Source organism: Sphaeramia orbicularis, chromosome 1, assembly GCF_902148855.1.
Source record: "Sphaeramia orbicularis chromosome 1, fSphaOr1.1, whole genome shotgun sequence".
In the NCBI taxonomy this organism is placed as follows: Eukaryota; Metazoa; Chordata; class Actinopteri; order Kurtiformes; family Apogonidae; genus Sphaeramia; species Sphaeramia orbicularis.
Window position 1 is genome coordinate 23,937,832 of NC_043957.1, and position 20,386 is coordinate 23,958,217.

The 20,386-nt window shown below is 38.3% G+C and overlaps 1 protein-coding gene across 2 annotated transcripts in view; it reads left to right on the forward strand.

The window, feature by feature from the left end:
- vps54 (VPS54 subunit of GARP complex) overlaps positions 1-20,386 on the forward strand; it is a 32,165-nt gene that overhangs the window by 2,167 nt on the left and 9,612 nt on the right. The window contains exons 2-18 of one of the 2 annotated variants that reach the window (XM_030130321.1): positions 2,849-3,023; positions 7,424-7,665; positions 11,114-11,198; positions 11,945-11,979; positions 12,256-12,387; positions 12,941-13,326; positions 13,838-13,964; positions 14,866-14,895; positions 15,528-15,635; positions 15,836-15,891; positions 16,356-16,452; positions 16,827-17,161; positions 18,045-18,174; positions 18,450-18,631; positions 18,721-18,833; positions 19,672-19,735; positions 19,897-20,002. In XM_030130321.1, coding sequence (XP_029986181.1) covers positions 2,879-3,023; positions 7,424-7,665; positions 11,114-11,198; positions 11,945-11,979; positions 12,256-12,387; positions 12,941-13,326; positions 13,838-13,964; positions 14,866-14,895; positions 15,528-15,635; positions 15,836-15,891; positions 16,356-16,452; positions 16,827-17,161; positions 18,045-18,174; positions 18,450-18,631; positions 18,721-18,833; positions 19,672-19,735; positions 19,897-20,002 — 2,373 coding nt within the window. In that variant the 5' untranslated portion in view covers positions 2,849-2,878. The remainder of the gene's footprint in view (positions 1-2,848; positions 3,024-7,423; positions 7,666-11,113; positions 11,199-11,944; positions 11,980-12,255; positions 12,388-12,940; positions 13,327-13,837; positions 13,965-14,865; positions 14,896-15,527; positions 15,636-15,835; positions 15,892-16,355; positions 16,453-16,826; positions 17,162-18,044; positions 18,175-18,449; positions 18,632-18,720; positions 18,834-19,671; positions 19,736-19,896; positions 20,003-20,386) is intronic. The other variant, XM_030130393.1, reaches the window with a different exon arrangement.

The window sequence follows — 20,386 nt, forward strand, 5'->3', positions numbered from 1 at the left end:
TAGGCTCAACAAAACAACACTGAAGGTACAAAGTTTGAGTGAATTAAAGTTAATATTAGTGAAGTGCAGAAGTCAGGACAGTGCTGTTATTTGATCATTCAAAGATGTGATAGGTGCATTTCTTCTGAAAAGTAGATTATATGACATGTCAGATGTTCTCAAAGGAAGAACAGTCAACCCTTTGTGTTTGTTTCGCTTCTGTGTGATTCTGGTTTTCTGAAGTGTTTACTATGTAGCCCGACCCGTTGCAGTAAGTGTCACTTCCTGAACCCAAAATGTGTTTCTGTTTTTTGGTTCAGTCAGTTAGGATAAGATGCTTATTGATACAGCAAACTGTGATATGTGTAAAATGTTTGCAAGTGTTTTATGGGTTCTAAATCTGCTGAAAAGAACAAATCCATCTGGAATGGTGTGTGTGAGACTGGTTTCTCTTTATATATATTTATATATTTTGTATTAGAGGTAGAAGGATATATCAGCTGGTGAATATATTGGGCCATTATATAGATTATTTTCAATATTGGCCTTAATTTTTTTTAAAGCTGATATTTGATCAGTAGTAAAAATTTTATAAGATATTTGATCAGGCACCTTTGTGGGCATCACTTCAAGTTCAATAAATGTTAAAAGAGTTCTATGCGTACATGCATTATTAATTTTATTTATATTGCTGAATAAAAATCTTAATTATCTGAGGGTTTCAGTTGTATTTTACAGTCAATGTGCTTTAAAAAATAAAAAAAATTGGCCTTAAATATCAGCCTCAAAAATCCGCAGTAGATATCGGCCATCAGCCTTAGAAAAACCCATATCAGTTGACCTCTACTTTATATTCAAATCAATTTTCTTCATGTCTCACTTGCCTCTCCTGTTCACATCACCTGTCCTCCAGTTACACTTGAGTTCATCATTTTAATGGATTAACTCTTTGTCCGATAATCTATCAAATTGAAGAAGAGCTCACAAATATATGTTTCAATTTATTTTAAATATCACATATACAATTGAGTAAAATTGAAAGTTATTTATAAAGATATTGTAGTAACACTGTTGACATAAGAATGTGATAAATACACACTTGACACCAGGGCTGGTTCTAGCTTGTCATATTAGGGTGGGCTGGTTGAAATAACAGGTGGGCAACTTGGTTGGTATGTACAGACGATAGCAATAGTGGCCTGAAGGCTCACAACTTGAATTGCAGTCCTGATGGCACTGAAAAGAAGTGGTTTGGGGGTTTATGTAAGTATAAGAATAACTTTATTGATCCCCAAAGAGAAATTAAATTGTCGGGCAGCTCATCTGTGTTCATTTACTCTTTAATATAAAATAAAAATGATTTTAAAAGTCCTTCGTGCATATTTCTTTTCACTGGATGAGTTTGGAAAATAAAAGAATGAATACTAAATACTCATAAAATAAATTATTGTCACTGTGGCCAGAATTTATACAAAAAGAAGGCAGTCTACTCTTGTTCAAACTCAGACTGAAAAGTGGCACGAATAGAACAACCACACAAACAACTGAAACTGGGCCAAAAGTAAAAGTAAAAAAAAAAAATTGTTTTTTCATATTTCACAAACCAAAAAAGTCTTATTCAAATTCAATCTGAAAAGTGACAAATGACAAAGAGAACAACAAATCTTTCTTTTTCTATCTAAAACCATGAAATTTAGACTCAAATGACAGTAGAACTATATACAAAGACCATCATGATGAAATTATTATAATAATTAATATACTTTAGTGACAGAGATCATTTGCCCCTCATTTGTTTTTGTCCCTTCCTTGGGCGATGGTTGAGAGACCCTGTGTGTGTGTGTTTTACTGGTACTGTGTATGTTTTTTGGTTTTACTGGCATTGTGTTGCCCAATGTGTGTGTTTTATTGGTGCTGCTTTAGTCAGTGTGTGCGTACATAACGTGATGCGAGTGGCCGCCAAACAGGGCCGGCTGCACTGCAGGAGCCCAGAGATGATGCTCAGCCCAAGAGCACATCAACAAGCCACAGATACAGTGAAACTCCGATAGAGAGAATCGTGGTATTAAACAGAAACCCCGACAGGTGCAGCAGTGACCTCGATAGGTGCAGGAGAGACCAAGGAGGAACGTTTAACTCCCCACAGCCCAGAAACTGTGAACTGCTGTACGAGCGAATGAAGCGCTCAGGAAATGCAAAACAATAATGACAACCAATCACTGACAGAATGAGGCGGGCTGTAGGCTGCCCATCCAGTCGCAAATAAGAGCCAGTAGTAGTGTAGTCTGTTATGTTTTTCTATTGGATAAACGTTTTCCCTTAACTTTCGATTGGGTGGGCAAGACGGACATTTGAGTGGGCTTAGCCCACCCCTGCCCATGCCTACCGCCGGCCTCGCTTGGCATGCTACTTTATATTAAATAACTAAGACAGGAGAGAAAGAACATACCTTGGAGTCTTGCCAGTGTTTTCTTCAGGAGGAAATGACATCATGTGGACCAGATAATGTGATATGGAATTAACACACTTCCTTGAGAGGTGTTTTTGTAATGGGTAACTTAGATTGAAAATTAGATTTTCCTGAAACAGCTATGTACTCTTAATTTTATCAGACAAACAGGAGGAAAGAGTGACTTTATAAGAAGGAAGGAAAGATGAACTAAAGGAAGAAAGAATGTAAGAGATGGAAATCAGCTCAGAAATCTCCCGAAAATGGGCTTCCTTCTGTAGTTTTCATCAGACAAACAAGAGGAAATTTGTTGGACCATTTTCAGTGGTGGACTAATGCACATGTGGTAGTGTAATGGGTATTATTGGAAACAGGATGATGGATGTGGGAATTGAATGTCTGCTGTGTGTTTATGTCCAGCTAGCCTCCTGGGAAGTGAGTCCCAATGCCATGGCCTCCAGCCACGGCTCCTCCCCAGTGCCTCGTCCCAGCGGTGGAGGCCGAGATGGGATCTTCCGCAAGGAGCGAGAGCCCTCCCCTGCTCGCTGCCGGCCAGTCCGCTCCCTGCCTGATGTCTGCCCTAAGGAACCCACAGGTGGGAAGAGAGGATGCTTTTAGAGCAGCAACGAAAGATGTCAATACTCTGTAAACATCATAAAATATTTAAAACCACATCTTCAGAATCTCATCCAGCTCTTTAAAATGCAAAGATTGTTAGAATAAACAGTGGAAAGCTGCAATGTGAATTATGGAATTAATCATTTGCCTTTTTTCTTGAAAACTTCAGTTTAACCAATAATCCAGTTCTTATTAAATTTTCTGAACTTTATTCTTCCTTTTAATAAGGCATACAAATATTGGCAGTGCTTTATTGTCCAGGTTCCTTATTTCCTGATTAATTTCCTTGAAAATCTCTGAATAATTTTTAGAAAATGATCTGCTGTTTAAATTGCAAATAGAAGGTTATTTTTTCCCAGATTCAAGCATGATGTAAAATGAACACATGTAAGATTAGATAAGATATAAAGGTCTGAAAATATTGTATTTATTTTCAAAGCTTGCATACAAAAAATATAGATTAAAAAGTCTGTTTTCAGCTCACCTCTTACAAACCATCCTCGTTTTAAAATGTTACAAATTATATTACAAAACAAAGTTGTCTGTAAACAAATAAAAAAACAACTTGATATACTTAAAACTACAAAACATATCACTCCTCTTCACATCTACTGCACCTGCCCCACAGTGGCATTACAGTGAGTATAAGTCACATTTTACATCTTCAACACTCCTTTAAATGCCTCAGATAATGATCATTAATATTCACATTTTCACTGTGACCAAGAAAAACATTTTCTGCTCTGGTTGTACTGTTATAACAAAATCACTGTGCAAAATTCATGTGTGGAGGCTACTGTTCGTTAGCAGATGCCACTGAACCAGCCAAACAAGTTTTCCCATCTTTTCTAATAATTGTCACTGGAGCTGACTGTCAGAACAGCTAATAGACACACTGCCCTATAGTTTTATTCTAGTCCTGGGTTTGGTCCATTTCTGAGTTTTGCAGATCATTAGCACACTCCGTCCTCATTCTAATCTGACCTCCCACAGCATTGTGACAGTGTGAAGTTACAATGAGAGCTTCTGTTGGTGAATAGAAACAGTGTTTCTAAAAAATGCTCACCTGTTCAGCTCTCATGACATGTTTTTCCCTTTATAGCAGTAATTTCTGGTCCTCTTCTAATGCTCCAGGTCCCTCTGATGCATCAAACTCAAAGTAAAAAAGGCTGTGATCTGTCATAAATGTGTGACTTTTATTGTTATTATTTCCAACCTGACTATTGTTAACATTAGAATGTCATCCATATCTTTCATAGGTGTGTTTGCTAGATTGACTCATTTTTATTATGTCATGCTACTTTCTTAGTTTTACTGCTAGCTGAAAGCCTAAACATAAAGTGTCACTGATTTTAGTTACTAGACAATTTTCCTACACATTTAAAACCTGGGTCAATATATAATTGAGGAACTTTTTAAGTTACCTTTACAGGGTTACATAGTTGACAGGTATAGCTGACATTTTTGCTGTTTTCAGGCCTAAAATCAACATAACCATAACACCACATAGCATTTTTACGGAAAGATTCTTCTAAATGTCATATATACAATTGAGTAAAATTGAAAGTTTTTTATAAAGATTTTTTAGTAATACTGTTGACATAAGAGTGCAATAAATACATAGTTGACTCACACACTATTTATATGAAATAACTAAGAAAGAACATATCTTGGAGTCTTGCCAGTGTTTTCTTCGGGAGGAAATCAATCAATCAATCATTATTTATATAGCACTTTACATACATAGGACGTAGCACAAAGTGCTTTACATATAAGTTTAAAAATCAGAACCCTACCCACACACACACACAAGCACACACACACACTTAAAAAGACTGACTGAGCATGAGAGGACCAGAAAATAAAAGTAAAAGAGGAGGCGCTGTCTTGGGGAGCCATCCGCACCAGGAGGCAGTCACCAACCCTGGCAACCAGGCGCCAGCGACACAGTGCCGCATCCCAACCAGTGGGAGAGGGCCAACGGGAACCCCACCCACCAGAAAGGAGCAGACCCCAGTGAAGGAAGGCGCCACAGCCACCAGAGTCCATGTCCGCCCCCTGGCACGGAGGGCTCCTTCTGATGAAACATTGGAGAATGTAGTTAAGAAACATTAAAAAGACATAAAAGCCATTGATTAAAATAATCTAAGTATAAGACATATACATGTAAATATAATATAAATATTAAACATTAAAATGATAAAACAGAAGCATTGATTAAAAGAATGTAGATATAAGACATATATAAAAATATAATATAACTATAAAACATTAAATGAATAAAACAAAGGCATTAGTTAAAAGCCAAATTAAAGAGGTGGGTCTTGAGCCTGGTTTTAAAATTTTCTACATTCTCTGCGGCCCTGAGGTTCTCCGGCAGGCTGTTCCATAGGCGAGGAGCATGATGCTGAAAAGCTGCCTCGCTGTTAGTTTTTGTGTTAGCTTTTGGAACAAGTAAAAGGCCAGTGCCAGAGGACCTCAGGGTCCGCTAGGGTACGTATGGTAAAAGCAAGTCTAAAAGATAAGAAGGAGCAAGACCATTAAGGCATTTAAAAACTATTGAAAGGACCTTAACTATTAAAAGGACCTTAAAATGACATCATGTGGTTTGGAATTAACACACTTCCTTGATGGGTCTTCTTGTTATGGGTAACTTAGATTAACTCTTTAAGTACCAGACAGTTAAGGGGCTAATAAGCCTTAAAAGTGCCACAGAATTTGGCCGTTTTTCAGTATTTCACGTCGTCTTTATAATATTTGAAGAATCTTGCAGGAAACCGCTCGGTAACATCTGACCGATTGCTAATTAGATTCAAAACGCACCGGACGCAGCCGATTCATTATTGATCGTAATTTGCATAATTCATAATAATAATAATAATTATAATAATCTTTATTTATATAGCACTTTTCATACATTAATAACTGTAGCACAAAGTGCTTTACATATCAGTTTAAAAATCAGTACCGCCCCCCACCCACACCCACCCACTCACCCGCGCGCGCACACACACACACACACACACACACACACACATATACATGCAAACCCACAAGCTCACACATACTTAAGAAGACTGACTGAGCACGGGTAGACCAGAACAAAAATGTACAAGTAAAAGTAAAACATCAATTTAGGAGGCGCTGTCTCAGGGAGCCATCCGCACCAGGAGGCAGCCGCCGACCCCGGCGACCAGGCACCAGCAACACAGCCCCGCATCCCAACTAGTGGGAGAGGGCCAACTGGGACCCCCACCCACCAGAAAGGAGCGGACCCCAGTGAGAGAAGGCGCCACAGCCCCCGGAGTCCACAGCCGCCCCCCGGCATGGAGGGCTCCCTCTGATGAAACACCGGAGAATAAGAAACATTAAAAAGATATAAAAAATATTATTCGGTCGCGTGACCTCAAATTCCCGTCTGCTTGGTCTCAAAAGGGGGACACAGAAAGAACGTCATCGAAATGTGAGAAAGAAATGGGGGTGGATGGTTTGTTTGTACACAAATATGGTGTGTTCTCCAAAGCCGATCTGATCGGCCCGTGGCACTTTACAGGTTGTTTTCGTAAAGCCGATTTAATCGGCCCATGGCACTGAAAGTGTTAAAGTGATTTCTCCGACAGAGATATAATTTATTATTTTCCATATAAAATTTGATATATTGCCAAAAAAGAAAAATCTGTCATGATTATCTCAACTTAATAAAAGAACACAATCAAATCAATTTTGAATAAGCTCATTTTATTTTTCTTTAGCTAATTAGAAGGTGGTTGTTATTAAATTCGGATGCTTATTTAGTTGACATTTTAGTATATCTAGTAATTTATTAATTATTTATTAATCATTTATTAATTAACTGATTGTTTCCATAACTTAAAAAATATAATGAAAATAAAAACAATACTTTTTAAAAAACTTTTAGTCAAGATTTATGCAAGATATATCCCGTGGACTTCAAAAGTCTCTCAATTATATGTTGACCCATCTGCTGTTGTTAACCTGGAAGTTGCACTTATACCTTTAGGAAGTTTCCCAGGTCTAAGTTCCAGTTCAATATGTTCAGTGGCTACACAGTGAAATTCTCAGGTCATTTATATTTGTAGATTCTGCAAGACACATTAATCTCATTTTCAGAAAAGTTAGGACAGTTTCTATAATACAATAAAAAAACAAAAATCTATAGTGTATTAATTCACCAGAACCTTTATCAAAATGACAGAACTACAAAGTCAGGATTTTCAATGATTTTGCTGACCAACTTTTGTTTTCTTTTGTAGACATAGATTTAGGTGCCTGCAACACATTCATACAAAGTTTTGACAGCCATGATCACCACTGAGTTAGTGTCACCATGACCAAAATGTCCTCCTGGTCTTACAGGTGAGGGGCGGGGCCTATGTGATGGTCCGTCCGTGGTGGCAGAGCACGACAGGTGGACGGTGTACAGTTCAAAGGTCAACCTCCCCGCTGCGCTGAATGACCCGCGGCTCGCCAAACGGGAGTCAGACTTTTTCACCAAAACCTGGGGTCTGGACTTCGCAGAGACAGAAGTGATGCCTTCCTTCTACCTCCCCAGCATCACCAGGGAACACTTTGGACCCTACCTGCAGGAGATGGCTCAGGTAACTCGCTGAATTATTCAGAGTGTCTGATGGGTGGAGGACAGATTCACTCAGCATCACTGCTGCCCCAGTGGGAAGCTGCAGCTGTGAACATGGCGTTTGTCTGATGTGTGCGATGGCTTTCATCACACCTGGAGGTTTGACTCTGTTTGAAGCCGTTTAAGGTCACAGGGCTGTGTGGATCTCAGCTGATGTAGTGTGTAATCTGATAGACAACATTCGGAAACAACAATACATCCACACAACATTCGGTCTGATCAGAGACTCCAACTAAACCAGACAAATCTGACAAGACGTGTTCACCTGACACAAAGCTTTTACTCACAATACACCTTCCTTGACATGTTTAAGGTTGTTCCACATACAGTAGAACCTCACGCTATGACTTTAGTGTCTTTCATGACCATGCTCATTTTGCGATTTACTCGTTTTATGAATCAATTTTCCTCATTGAAATGAATTGAAATGTGATTAATCCCAGGGTTTCCGCGGGGTCTTAACAAGTCTTAAAAGTCTTGAATTCATAAATCTGCATTTAATAGATTAAAAAGTATTTAAAAGGTATTAAATTTGGTATGATAGGTCTTAAGTTATGGTGCCATAAACTTGTTGGCTGTATTGTGTTTAAAAAAGTGTCTGTTAAATGTCCAAACTGCAAAGAAAGTAACGTTAGTCTGCTCAGTTTCACGCATTCCAACCCGACAATTTCTATCAAAATTAGGAACAAATTATCACTAACTTTGCAACCCCTGGTGAGAACTGATCACAGAACATTCAGCCCAACACATGTGCAGCTGTTAGTCATGTACGCATTGCCTGAGAAAGCTGACTTTGTACGGTCGTGAAATGGGCATTCAATTGTGTTCTAAGTAGTCTTAATCTTTAATTTAACTTGTAGAAACCAACAGGAACCTCTCTTCTAGCCCCCAAAAAACACTCAAAAATCCTTTTTAAGGGTTTTTTAAGCAGAAAAAGTGCAGTTAGAAAGAAAATAACAATTATAAAAGCAAATAAACTGGTTTTATTAACTTATTTACTTTAAAGATGAAATGATCTATGCACGAGAAAGACGGTGGAGCGAGGAGGATGAGGGTTTTTCTCTGGAAGGAGTATCTCCCTCCAGTAAAACATCAGGTAGAAGAAAAATCTTCTGCACTCTGACTGTGACTAAAGGTTCTAATAATTTTCAACAAGAAGTGAAACCATGTGCAGGAGTTGATAAGAGTGTGTTAGCTTTGTGGGGTTCGGGTTCAACAATCTGTGAATCTTGTAAGGCGTCCAACCACAAAGTATCATAAGCCACACAACATCCATGATTATTTCCCTCCTAGAAACTTCTCACCCCACCTAATTTACCCTCCGCATGGAACAAAAGCAGAAAAGAGAAAAAAATAGCCCGACAGAACTGGAAAAAGTGTGTACATGGTTGTGAGTTGTTATAGTTTCCTGTTGTTGTCAAAGGTTTAAACTGCCTGATTGAAAAACTCCTGACTGGACATGTCTCTGATGGTTTTTATTCACTCTGAAGGATTATTTCCATTACTGACTATAATAAACATAAAGATATGATATGCAGCAGTAGGTGTGAAGAACGTGAGAACACGAAGGCTGTGTTCTTCTTAATTGAGCCTGAACTTAAAACATATTTTGACTGTTCTTTTCGCTCATTTCAGCTCCAGAGATTTCAGACTTTTCAAAAATCTTTTTAATATGACAACAGTTTTACATTGTATTTACATTCCAGAAGTTTTCCCACATGTGGCTCTTACACATTATTAAATTGTTTTAAGGTTGGTTATTTTTGTCCAGGTTTGTCAGGTTTTTTTTTTTCCTTCCTTACATAATGAACGCAGATCAACATCAGCAGTAAATGCTTCCTGGTTTGTTTTCAGTTCATTCTATACTTTGTGAACTTTGCTCAGCATTCTTAGCTGCTTTCTACTCCTTAATTTGTCTTTAAAGGTTCCAATCATGCAGCTGAGGAACAAAATGGGTTTATTTTATTTTTATTGACTTGTTTCTCTTCCCATTTATTTTACTGATCTTAAGTTTCAATTTTACATTTTGTATATGCAGTAACAGCTTTTTTTTTTTTTTTTTTTTTTTTTTTTTACGGTCTATGACATTTCCTTATTCCTGCTTTCTGCACTGATTTATTATTCCCATTCAACCATCATTCTCACATTACAGTAAAAGAAAAGCTGCCAACATTGTATTCACCACTTTTTTTTTTTTTTTAACATTATTAGATGGTTGAGAGGAAACAAGTAGAACGTGAAACAAAACAGTAGCTGTGTGGTATTTTATTTTTTTTTACTAAACCTGAAAAAACATTGAGGTACAGTTTATCTTTTCAGGATTCATATTGATGCTTGAAATCCTTGAAAATGCTTGAATTTCAATGTTGTGTTTTCAAGGTCTGAAAAGTGCTGGAATTTTAACCAAAGCCTCTTACACAGAGGTGATACATTGTGAAAAGTAAAACTTAATGCCAAAAAAGAAAATTAGCAGGTGTTCTCAGGTAGAATCTAGGTACATTTTTATCTTAATCTTTCTCTTGATCTGAGTGTGTCTGAAGAACACCAAGTAGCTTCCCTTTTTTTTGATAAAACTTTGTGTTCTACTTTAATTTCTGAACGTTTGCTATTAGGAAACATAATTTTAGATGTTTATAACATAATACAATGTACATCATTGTGATAAAAAGTGAAAAAAGTGAATGTATGTATTCCTGTAGTGTGTATTTTTTAAGGTGCTATGCTAGGGAAAAAATGAAAATGATGCTTTTAAGTGCTTTAATTTGACCTTAAAAAATGTGTATGAACCCTGTCTTTTACAAGATACACTTTTTTTTTATTAGACCTTTATTTAAACAGATAGAATCCCATTTAGATCAAGATCTCTTTACAAGGGTGACCTGGCGAAGAGGTCAGCAGCACACACCATGAAAGAAAACAGATTTTACCTAGTTGGTAGAAATAAAACTTATACTTTCAGGCAGGTGGAAGGAAATGAAGAACCTGATGTAAACGGTTTCTTTTAGGATGACTGTGTTGCTCCACAGGCCATGAGGCTCAATGACTGACATGCTACGGCCACCACAGTCAAAAGCCGCTGTACTGTCATCAAAACACCAAATGAGGGAATGTCTTTTGGAAGAATAGCATTCATGTCTCTGGTAGAGTTTCTAGATTTGACTCAAAGCCAAACAGCGCTGAAGCTGTTCTGGCACCATGCGGTGAATCGGCACTTTATAGCTTTTTTCCTTTGTCCCTCGTCACTGTAAAACGCAGTTAACCTGACCCAAGAGACATCAAAAACATCAAGTCTGGATGTGATTCTCGAATGTCTGATGACAAACGGATGAGGACTGAAACTACTTGCCAGGTCAAAACATTTTGCCCATCTGTTTCTCCTGCAATGTTGTCTTTTGTTGTTTAATTTTCAGAGGGAACGTATTCACGAACGCTGCAAGACGATCTGCCCCAACAAAGACGACGTGGACGCTGTCTCCAGTATCACCACTAACCACGGTATGATGAATTATTAACCCTCTGTGGGTGCTGCAGGACACTCCCTGCACGAAGTCTGCAGTCCATTAATTGACCACTGAAAACACACTTCAATATCACACACATATATGTTCCAGTAAATAGACTAACAATTTGGAAACGCAACATAGACAAACAGTGACTTTCATACTTTATATTAACTAAAAATACAGTTTTGTATATGAAAGTCGCTGATCGTTAAATGAAGTAGAGGTTTCATACTCAAAATCAAGTAAGACTGGAACAAGAAGAAATGACATAACTAGATTTTTTAAAATAAAATGTAACTTTCATATCTTTAAAAACTGTAAATAACATTTCTATATTAAAATCTGTAAAAAGTTATTAACTGTACTTCCAAAATGTTTCCAACAAAGCTTAATTTCAAAAGAATCTGCATTTTTAAAAAAGTCTCATCAATTTTATCTTAATTAACCTAAAGGACTGTGTCTAAACAGGATTCCATGTAACTTCACTGCTACATACTGTCTTTTGTTACATTTTTGTATGAGCAATGATCCCTTTTATCTAAATTTAACATGTATAATAGATGTCCTGTGTATATAAGGATCAAAAATATCTTATGCCAAAGACTGAAAAAATCAGCACAGACATTTGCTGCTCTGTCTTTGTCTTGCTATTTTTTTTTTTTTTTTTTTTTTTTGCAACTTCGCATGTTTTAGTTAAGTTTTAATGGCTGATGCAGACCTTTTTTTTTCTTTCTCTAGATAAATCCAGAGCGGAACTGGAACAAGTCCCCAAGGTAAGACATTTTATTCAACACAGACAAGTTTTTACAAGTTTACATGGTGATAAATCAAAGATCCAGAAGAACCTGATGATCTCAGTGGATGGTGTTCATGTCAGCCTGATGTATCTCAGTCCTGTGTCCCATCTTCTTTTATCCTGGTTTTGGTCTCCACTCTTTTGAAAAATCTTAGGACTCTTTAGCTGCCAAATATTCCACTTTGGTCACCAATTTTTGTCTGTGTCTATGTGGTATTTGCTCAGATTTATGACATCCAGATTATGTTTGCAGATCTTTATGAAACCTGACTTTGCTTTGGAGGATCCAGCCACCTTCAACACCGTCCTGCCCTGGTCTCACTTCAACAGTGCCGGTGGGAAGAGCAGCCGGGACGTGGCCTCGTCCAAACTACTGCAAGAGAAGGTGAGTTGGAGCAGGGGCTTGGATCAGCCATATTAATATCATATTTCATGATATTTAGTAAAGCAGTGCAAAACATAAATTCTGTAAGGAAAGCAGTCTTTTATTTAGGCAGACTGTTTGACTCTGGTTGATACATACAGTTAATCATTTCTTATTTTTGGTCTCCACTTTGATCCTTTCACCTCTGCCCTGTTAAAGTAGCTGCTAACATTTGTTGTGTTTGTTTCAAATTAAAAACCCTATAATAACACAGAGGACAAAACTATTCTTAACTTTTATGTGAAACTTGAGAGAAGGTTTGACTGACCAAGATGATCATTATCTCCCTCCCTTATTTTAAAACACTGCACCACAAATATACAGACAAAAAATGTAGTAAAAATAATCTGTGATCCCTCTTATTCTGTACACCACCTCTTCTTTGTCAGTCAAAATATCACATTTTTAAAACGGTTTGCTCCTTTCTAGCCCTGGAGTAGCTGTATTTCATATATCAGTTCTGTAAATATCATCTACATGTGCTATCGTTCTTTGTGTGTCTGGTTCCCTGTAGCTCAGTCACTACCTGGACGTGGTGGAGGTCAGCATCGCACGGCAGATCTCCCTGCGCTCCGAGGCATTTTTTCACGCCATGTCCTCTCAGCATGAGCTGCAGGACCAGCTGCAGGAGACACAGCGGGCTGTGGCTGTCCTGCGGGGCCGGACCGCCGCCATGGACCGGGTCATGTGTCAGGGGCCTCTTCGGGCCCTTCGCACCACTCTAACGCGAAACAACTGTGTGAAGCTGCACAACAAGCTGAAACTGATGGCTGCGGTGCATCAGACACAGCCCACAGTGCAGCTGCTTCTCTCCACCTCAGAGTTTGTTGGAGCGCTGGAGCTCATTGCCACCACCAAGGAGGTCCTACAGCAGGAGCTGCAGGGGATCCACAGCTTCAGGTGGGGGCATGCTGGTATCTGTGGGGGACATTTTTGTCAGAGATTTGAATTTACTTCAAGCCTGTTACTATTTTAGCAAAAAAGCATTATTAGTGATTATCTTAAATTATTTTTGACATCTATTTACTGACTTTTACTTTGATGAATACTGAACAGGACAGTTAAAATCAGACAGTGCTTTGACAGTCATTTATATTGACGTTATTAACGAGAAGAAACAAAACTGATGGAAAAACTGAAGCTGCTGATCAGTATGAAAATGTGTCTCTCCCAAACATTATTTTCTTTAGTTCAGTTCATCATTATATCATTCATTTAGTTCATCATTACTGGTCCATGAGTATTTAAATAAACAGTGATGTGAATGATGGGTAATTTAATGGCTTCTTGAGTAGTTTGGTGAACAATTCATATTCATGATGTAAAATCATTTCCTGTGACCTTTGCACAAGGTAGAGCTTATAGTTTCAGTAGAAACCACATCAACACCTGTCATCTGTCTGTCTTTTAGACATCTGGGCTCCCAGCTGTGTGAGCTGGAGAAGCTAATTGACAAGATGATGGTGGAGGACTTCAACATGTACGCACGGAGTGACCTGAACCGCAGCCTGAAAGATGAGCCACAGATCCTGGAGAAGGTCTGAACAAACTCTGCATCATCATCCTCACACTCAGATACTCTTCAAAAAATGTATCACATCCATATCTGTGTAAAAAAATTAATAGCAATAATAATAACAGAAGTGTCTGCTCAGTGTGAGGGTGAAAACATGAACTGATAGTTGTTGGACTGTGCAAAATGACCAAAATCAGTGTCATTTCATAATGATCTTCCTCATACAATATTTACATTATTGTTATCTGCCTTAAAAAGCCAGTTCACATTCATTGGAAACTTCAGGGTCACATAGGGCTGCACGATTTTGGCCAAAAATAAAAACCCGATTTTTTTTTTTTTTCCTCTAAAAACTCGATTTTCCATTTCGACAAAAGACAGCAGAAGTTAGCATATTGTTTTCATGTACAGCCCGCAATGCAACCCACTGCTCCCTACCTCAAATTTGTGTTGGAATCACGGAATCCCTGAAAATTCTGTAATGGGCCCACAGAAGTTATACCAATGTAAGTCAGTAACACGCATCAGTCATGTGTGCATGCATGCATGGATCATGTAAGATGAGTGATTCCCATACGGTTATATTTAAATTGGGGGATCTGTGCGTGAAAGCATGGCTTACACTGGTATCACTACTGCGGGCCCATCACAGATTTAAGGTCCATGGTCATAACGTGGACTTCAGTTGCGACTGCTCTCACAGTTAGGAGGAGGAGCCTATGGTAGCCTGGAGGCACACAGCTCAGAGAAAAGAGAGAGATGAAATCGATTTGATGATTTGTCTTTTTTAAAAATTGTCTTAATTAGAAAAATCTGATTTCAATTTAAAATCAATTAATCGTGGAGCCCTAGGGTCACATTTGGTTTACATGTTTTTAAAACACTGATCGTTGTGTGTTTAATGGCTGCTGTGCTTATTGTAGGTTTTCACAACTAATGCTGCCTCAGAGAAGGTGACACACATACACACACTGTAATAAAGTCAAAACAGTGAATCAGGGTCACTCGCAGACTGGATCAATGATTGATCGATTTGGAATCTGTCTACATATGGAGGCTCAGCTGGATCGGGTCTTGAGATCATTAATTCACTACTAATTTCTGTTCTTTATATCTTATGTAATATTTGTATCAAATAATGCTGAATATTAACTTTTGTGCTTTGTTGTGGCAATTAATTTCATCAAACATAAAATGATTTTCAAGCTGAGACTTCAGAACCAATTTCCTTGTGACTGTGGTGGGAACCTGAAAGTGTTTTTCTCTTTAACATTTAATTTTCTCCAGACTTTTCTTTCCATGGTTAAAAAAATATTTTTGTGGATGTTTTGATGATTAATCTTAATTTTGTATGGCTGACACTTTACTTTCAATTCAGTTTGGTTTAATTCTGATTCATTGCTGGTGCTGTGAATGTATTTGTTCTTGCTGTAACTGAAGATTCCTTGTGTCTTGTGCAGCTTGTTCCTCGTTGATTTCAGCATGTGGGAAAAATTATGTTAATTAGTGGAAAGCCTTCCATCTTTACACCTCAGCATTTCAGGTCTCAGTGTTGTCTTCATTGTCTTTTTTGTGTGTGTTTCAGGAGCGTCTGGAGTCACTGGTGTTCGGCTTGCTGCGGCAGAGGAAGCTGGACTTTCTGGATATTTACAGCGATGAGATGATCTTAGCCGCGAAGGCCATCGTCACTCAGGTCTGTTGCCTGCCACTGAATAAACACACAGGCAGAAACAGCCGCTTGAAACAACATGCTCATTTCTTACTAACACCAGTATTTTTAAGTATCTGATTTATTTTATCTGTGAATTCATATAATTGTATTTATTAGCCCCCTTTGTTCTCTGTTACCTGTTTTAATGTGGATCTTAATGTTTGTTGTGCTTCTCTTTGCAGTGTGTAGCAGATAGTGTTTTGCACATAGAAGAAATTGACACCGAAGTCGTCACTAAGTATGTTTTTCTCCTCATGTAATTTTTTATCATTTAATATAATTAATCTTAAAGTAACAGGTTTTAGAAAGCTTAGCAATTGCTGGGCTGCTATCAAAAAGTTAATAATTAAACTCTAAAAGCCTGTTTTCAATGGGAAGTGGAAATTATCCCGTCTTATGTCTTTAGCGCTGCTTATAAGATGTGTTATACCAATATCAATTTGTATTGTGTAATTTGGATAAACAATGGAAAAAAACTCCTGATCAGAATTTTAAGACCAGTTGAAAAATTGCATGAATTTACATTTTGCACTGTTGGAACTTAAGAAGGTTCTAAGTAGAGTTGTGTTGTGTAGAGTAGTGTTGACAGTCTCCATGTGACAAATCATGTGTGACAGCTTTATTAGTTCACACATACAGTAATGGAAGAAATTGAATATTTACTTACTTTATTAACTTGATGTAAAATGATTGTGTTTAAAGGCTTGCTGATCAGATGCGTGTGATGACGTTCCCTCAGTGGTTTGAGCTACTGACGAACGTCTTTGACAGTTTTCTTCTCTTCTTACAGAGGATTAAGGTGGGTCAAAACATTCAGATGTTCCTTCATGGGACTCTTAATGAGCCCTTTTATCCTTCTTAGGGACAATACATTTGTTTTGTGAATGTCATCACGGAATTGATTAAAAACACTAAAAGGAGTGGTTATTTGATTTTTGTTTGGTCAAAAATGAAAGAAAAAAACCCAACAAAAATAAGAAATATCCCAGAAAAAAACTTAAAAAGGCCTTTGTCATTGGGGTTTTTTGGATGGGTTCATTTAAAAGGCTGTTTATTTATTTATTTATTTATTTTTGAATATTTAATGGACACTAGGAAAGAAAACTAAGTCTTCCTCTCAGACTATCAAATTTGACTGACTACACCTTTATCTCCCTGCTGTCTTTCACTTAGGCCACATTGAGCGTGATCAGAAAAGTGGTTTTGGAGGTTCTGGACTCAAACCAGAAGAACAGGTTCCTGGAGGAGGCCGCTGGCTCCAGGTCTCCGGGCCGGGAGTCTTCCCCTGGTGGTTCACTCCTGCAGGGCGAGGCTGAGCTGGCGTACCTCACCCATGAGGGTCTGTTCATTAGTGACGCTCTGAATGAGGCCCAGCAGGCGGCGGCCGCGGTCCAGGACCAGAGCTCATGTGTGAGCTCCAGGATCCAGCAGGGCCGAGTGGAGGCTGCCGGCAGCAACCCAGAGCCCAACACCAGCAGCGAGCAGCCAACAGGGGGCGCTCCCATTATGTAAGTGACTGCATAGTCGAACACTGTACTGATCAAATAGGAATTTATGGAAGTGTTTAACTTTAATTATGTTGTCTTCTTCTGATGGCAGCAAGTTATTTTTTCTTTTATTCCTATTTGATGTCACAAATGACAACTGAAATTGAAAAATAATTCTAAATATGGTAGAGTAAGCACAGAGCGCTATTTATTAATGTCATTGTGACTTGATCTGAAATAGAGCCCGATCAATATGGGATACCAATATTGGGGGCTATAAAACGCAGATATCTGGTATATTGACCAATAACCAATATATTGGTAAGTAAGTAAATTTTATTTATAGAGCTCTTTTCACAGACAGAGACACAAAGCGCTTTACACTGAAAAATACAATTAAAATACCATTTCAAAATCCAATAAAATACAATTTAAAATACAGTGATTGGGAGGGTAGTGTGATTGTCAGGCCAGAGGTGAAAGTGAAACTGACACGCTTTACTATTCCTCTAACTCTCCGGGCAGCAGATATACAGGAGCAGCGAGCGACAGAATCTCTGCGCAGCAAAAAAGTTAATATATTAATCAGTCGGGCTCTAATCTGAAACTAGTGATAAGACAAGAAGATGTCAGTGATGTCACACAATAGGCCTCCTCTGTGAACTAGGTGTTTGTTGCTTTTTTGGTAAATTGGTTTGTACAAAGAATACATTTAAGTGATGATGATGATGAGAAATTTAGGTCCATATTAGGTTTATTTCATCCAACAAAACATTGATGGAACCAAATGAACTTGTGTAAGATGGAGTAGGATGATTTTTTTTGTTACTTATTGTGAGGAAAGTCAGAGTTATTTGTGGCAAATGAAGGTTTTTTTGTAGACTGTGAACATGTCTGTGTTCAGGTCTGGTGAGAACATGATGCCCTCTGAGCTGGAGCTGAACCGTGTGGTCAACAACACCCAGGAGCTGCTGTACACTGCATCCGACGTCAGCCACGACCGCTGTGTCAAAGTCCTCACGGCCAGAGCCAAGGTATGAATCTGAGGCTGATGTCAGGATGAAATAATGTGGTTGTAAAATAAGAATCGCCCTTAGTGTTTTACAAGTGTAGTGTTACTGTAAAGGAGAGAAAAGATCAAAATCGTTATTGATTATTAGAAGGTTTACATACAATTAATGTAACCAGATTAGTGGGAGAAACACAGAACTTCACTTTGCATCTGTTTGTCTATTGTTTTCATCTCTTTTGTTTGTCTGCTGTAAATTGAGTCAAACTTGTTAGAAATCAGTGTCTTTTTCTCTGACAGGATGGATCTCTGGAGCGGCTGAGCTCTGCGGAGTTCGTGTGCCTTTCGCAAGCTGTCGAGGGTTTCGTCAGGGACACGGAGGAGCTGTGTGGCAGGCGGAGCGTCTCCCTGAGGGGGGCGCTGCAGAGCCAAGGCAATCGCTTTGTCCACCGCTTCCACGAAGAGCGCAAGACTAAACTCAGGTTACCAACTGCTCATATTTAGATTGTGATGGTGTTTGTCGACGGTTTACTGTACAGCTCCATCCTGATGCTGTTGGGTGTCTCCACAGCCTCCTCCTGGACAACGAGAGGTGGAAACAGGCCGAGGTTCCTGCTGAATTTCAGGATTTGGTGAACTCTATTGCTGATGGCAAAATAACACTACCAGAGCGTAAAACCCCAGGTAACACAAAATCATAAATAAAACGAAATGGTTAAAAATTGTCTGGTAATCTCTTCCAAAATGACATCTTCACAATCAACAATCCACCAACTCTCAGGGAGACAAAAAAGGGCAGAAAATTGAGCACAATGACACATTTGAAAAGCACATAGTTGACAATTTTACTGAAAAATCTCTGAAACCATCCAGACTTGTTTTCTGTAGATATTTGCAGCCAAACATGCTTTAGTATTGGAATAATATCTGCACACAGTAGGCCACAGAGAAACGGTTGAATAAAATCTACCAAAATGGATCAGTGTGTTAAATTGAAACACAATCACATATTCTTTATGTTACACAAGCATTACATGTTAAGTTTACCCTCTTGCTGTATGTGAGGTGCATTTATTTAATACAGTCTATGTTTGTGCAAGGGTGGTTAAATGTGGTCAAGAAATGGTGTATATATTTGGGTGTTTTCAATGTGGGTAAACCACTTTACATTGCCTGTACACAAGTTAAACTTCCTGTTGCTTGTCATAAACACATCACTAAGTGGGCAACTGCACAAAGGTGTCTCACCTCCCAGTCCTGCCATTGACACGTGACATGAAGAATTAAATTTTTGTAGCATCGTTTTCCTAACTGTAAGAATCAGTATCTTACAGATGTACAGATATGTTTCTTCTAGGATATTTACAATCCAACAATTGAAACTTGAACATATCTTACAGCATTATGCTGGAAAAGAGATAGAAAGAAATCTGATATTTGTTTGATGAATTTATTGCTACTGTCTGTGATTAGGATGCGTTGACTCTGATTTATTAACTTGTTAGTTTTTTTTTTACTGCAGGTCCAGATGACCGAAAACCGACTGAATTTCTACTTGTCAATGGGCAAAAATATGCTGTTGTTGGGTAGGTTTTCTCCAACAGTCATCATCACATGTACACAAAGTCAGAATTTTCTTTTAAATACAACTAAATCTCACAAGAAATTAGGAAGAAGAAATATGTGAACCTGAACTGTAGGACGACTGTGTGAATTATTTGTCTTTTGTTCCATTTTCTCTCATCAGGACGGTTCTGCTGCTGATCCGGATCTTCCTGGAATACTGTCAGTGTGTCAATGACATCCCATCCATTGCTACTGACATGTTGACACGTCTGTCGGACCTGCTCAAGGTCAGAGCCAACACTGAGTCCACGTTAACAAAGGCCAGACAGAACTCTGAACATGTCAATATATATCCAGTACTATTTTCTGTAGGATAAAAGTAATGACAATGTTCATGAGATCAGATATGAGTGATGGGCCAGACTTACATTACTTACAGACATATAAGGAGTATTGTTTTTGGTTTGCTTGTTTGTTTGTCAACACTCTAGCAGCAAAACTATTGGTTGAATTCATACCAAATTGGATTTATAGATTGCCAGTGACCCAAAATAGATATGATTACATTTTGGGAACAGTAGGTCAAAGTTCAAATTTTTATGAGTTTTTAAAATCTTCTTTTTTCCCCATCTACTTGTAATGGGTGAAAATTCACATGTCTGTAGCAGCAA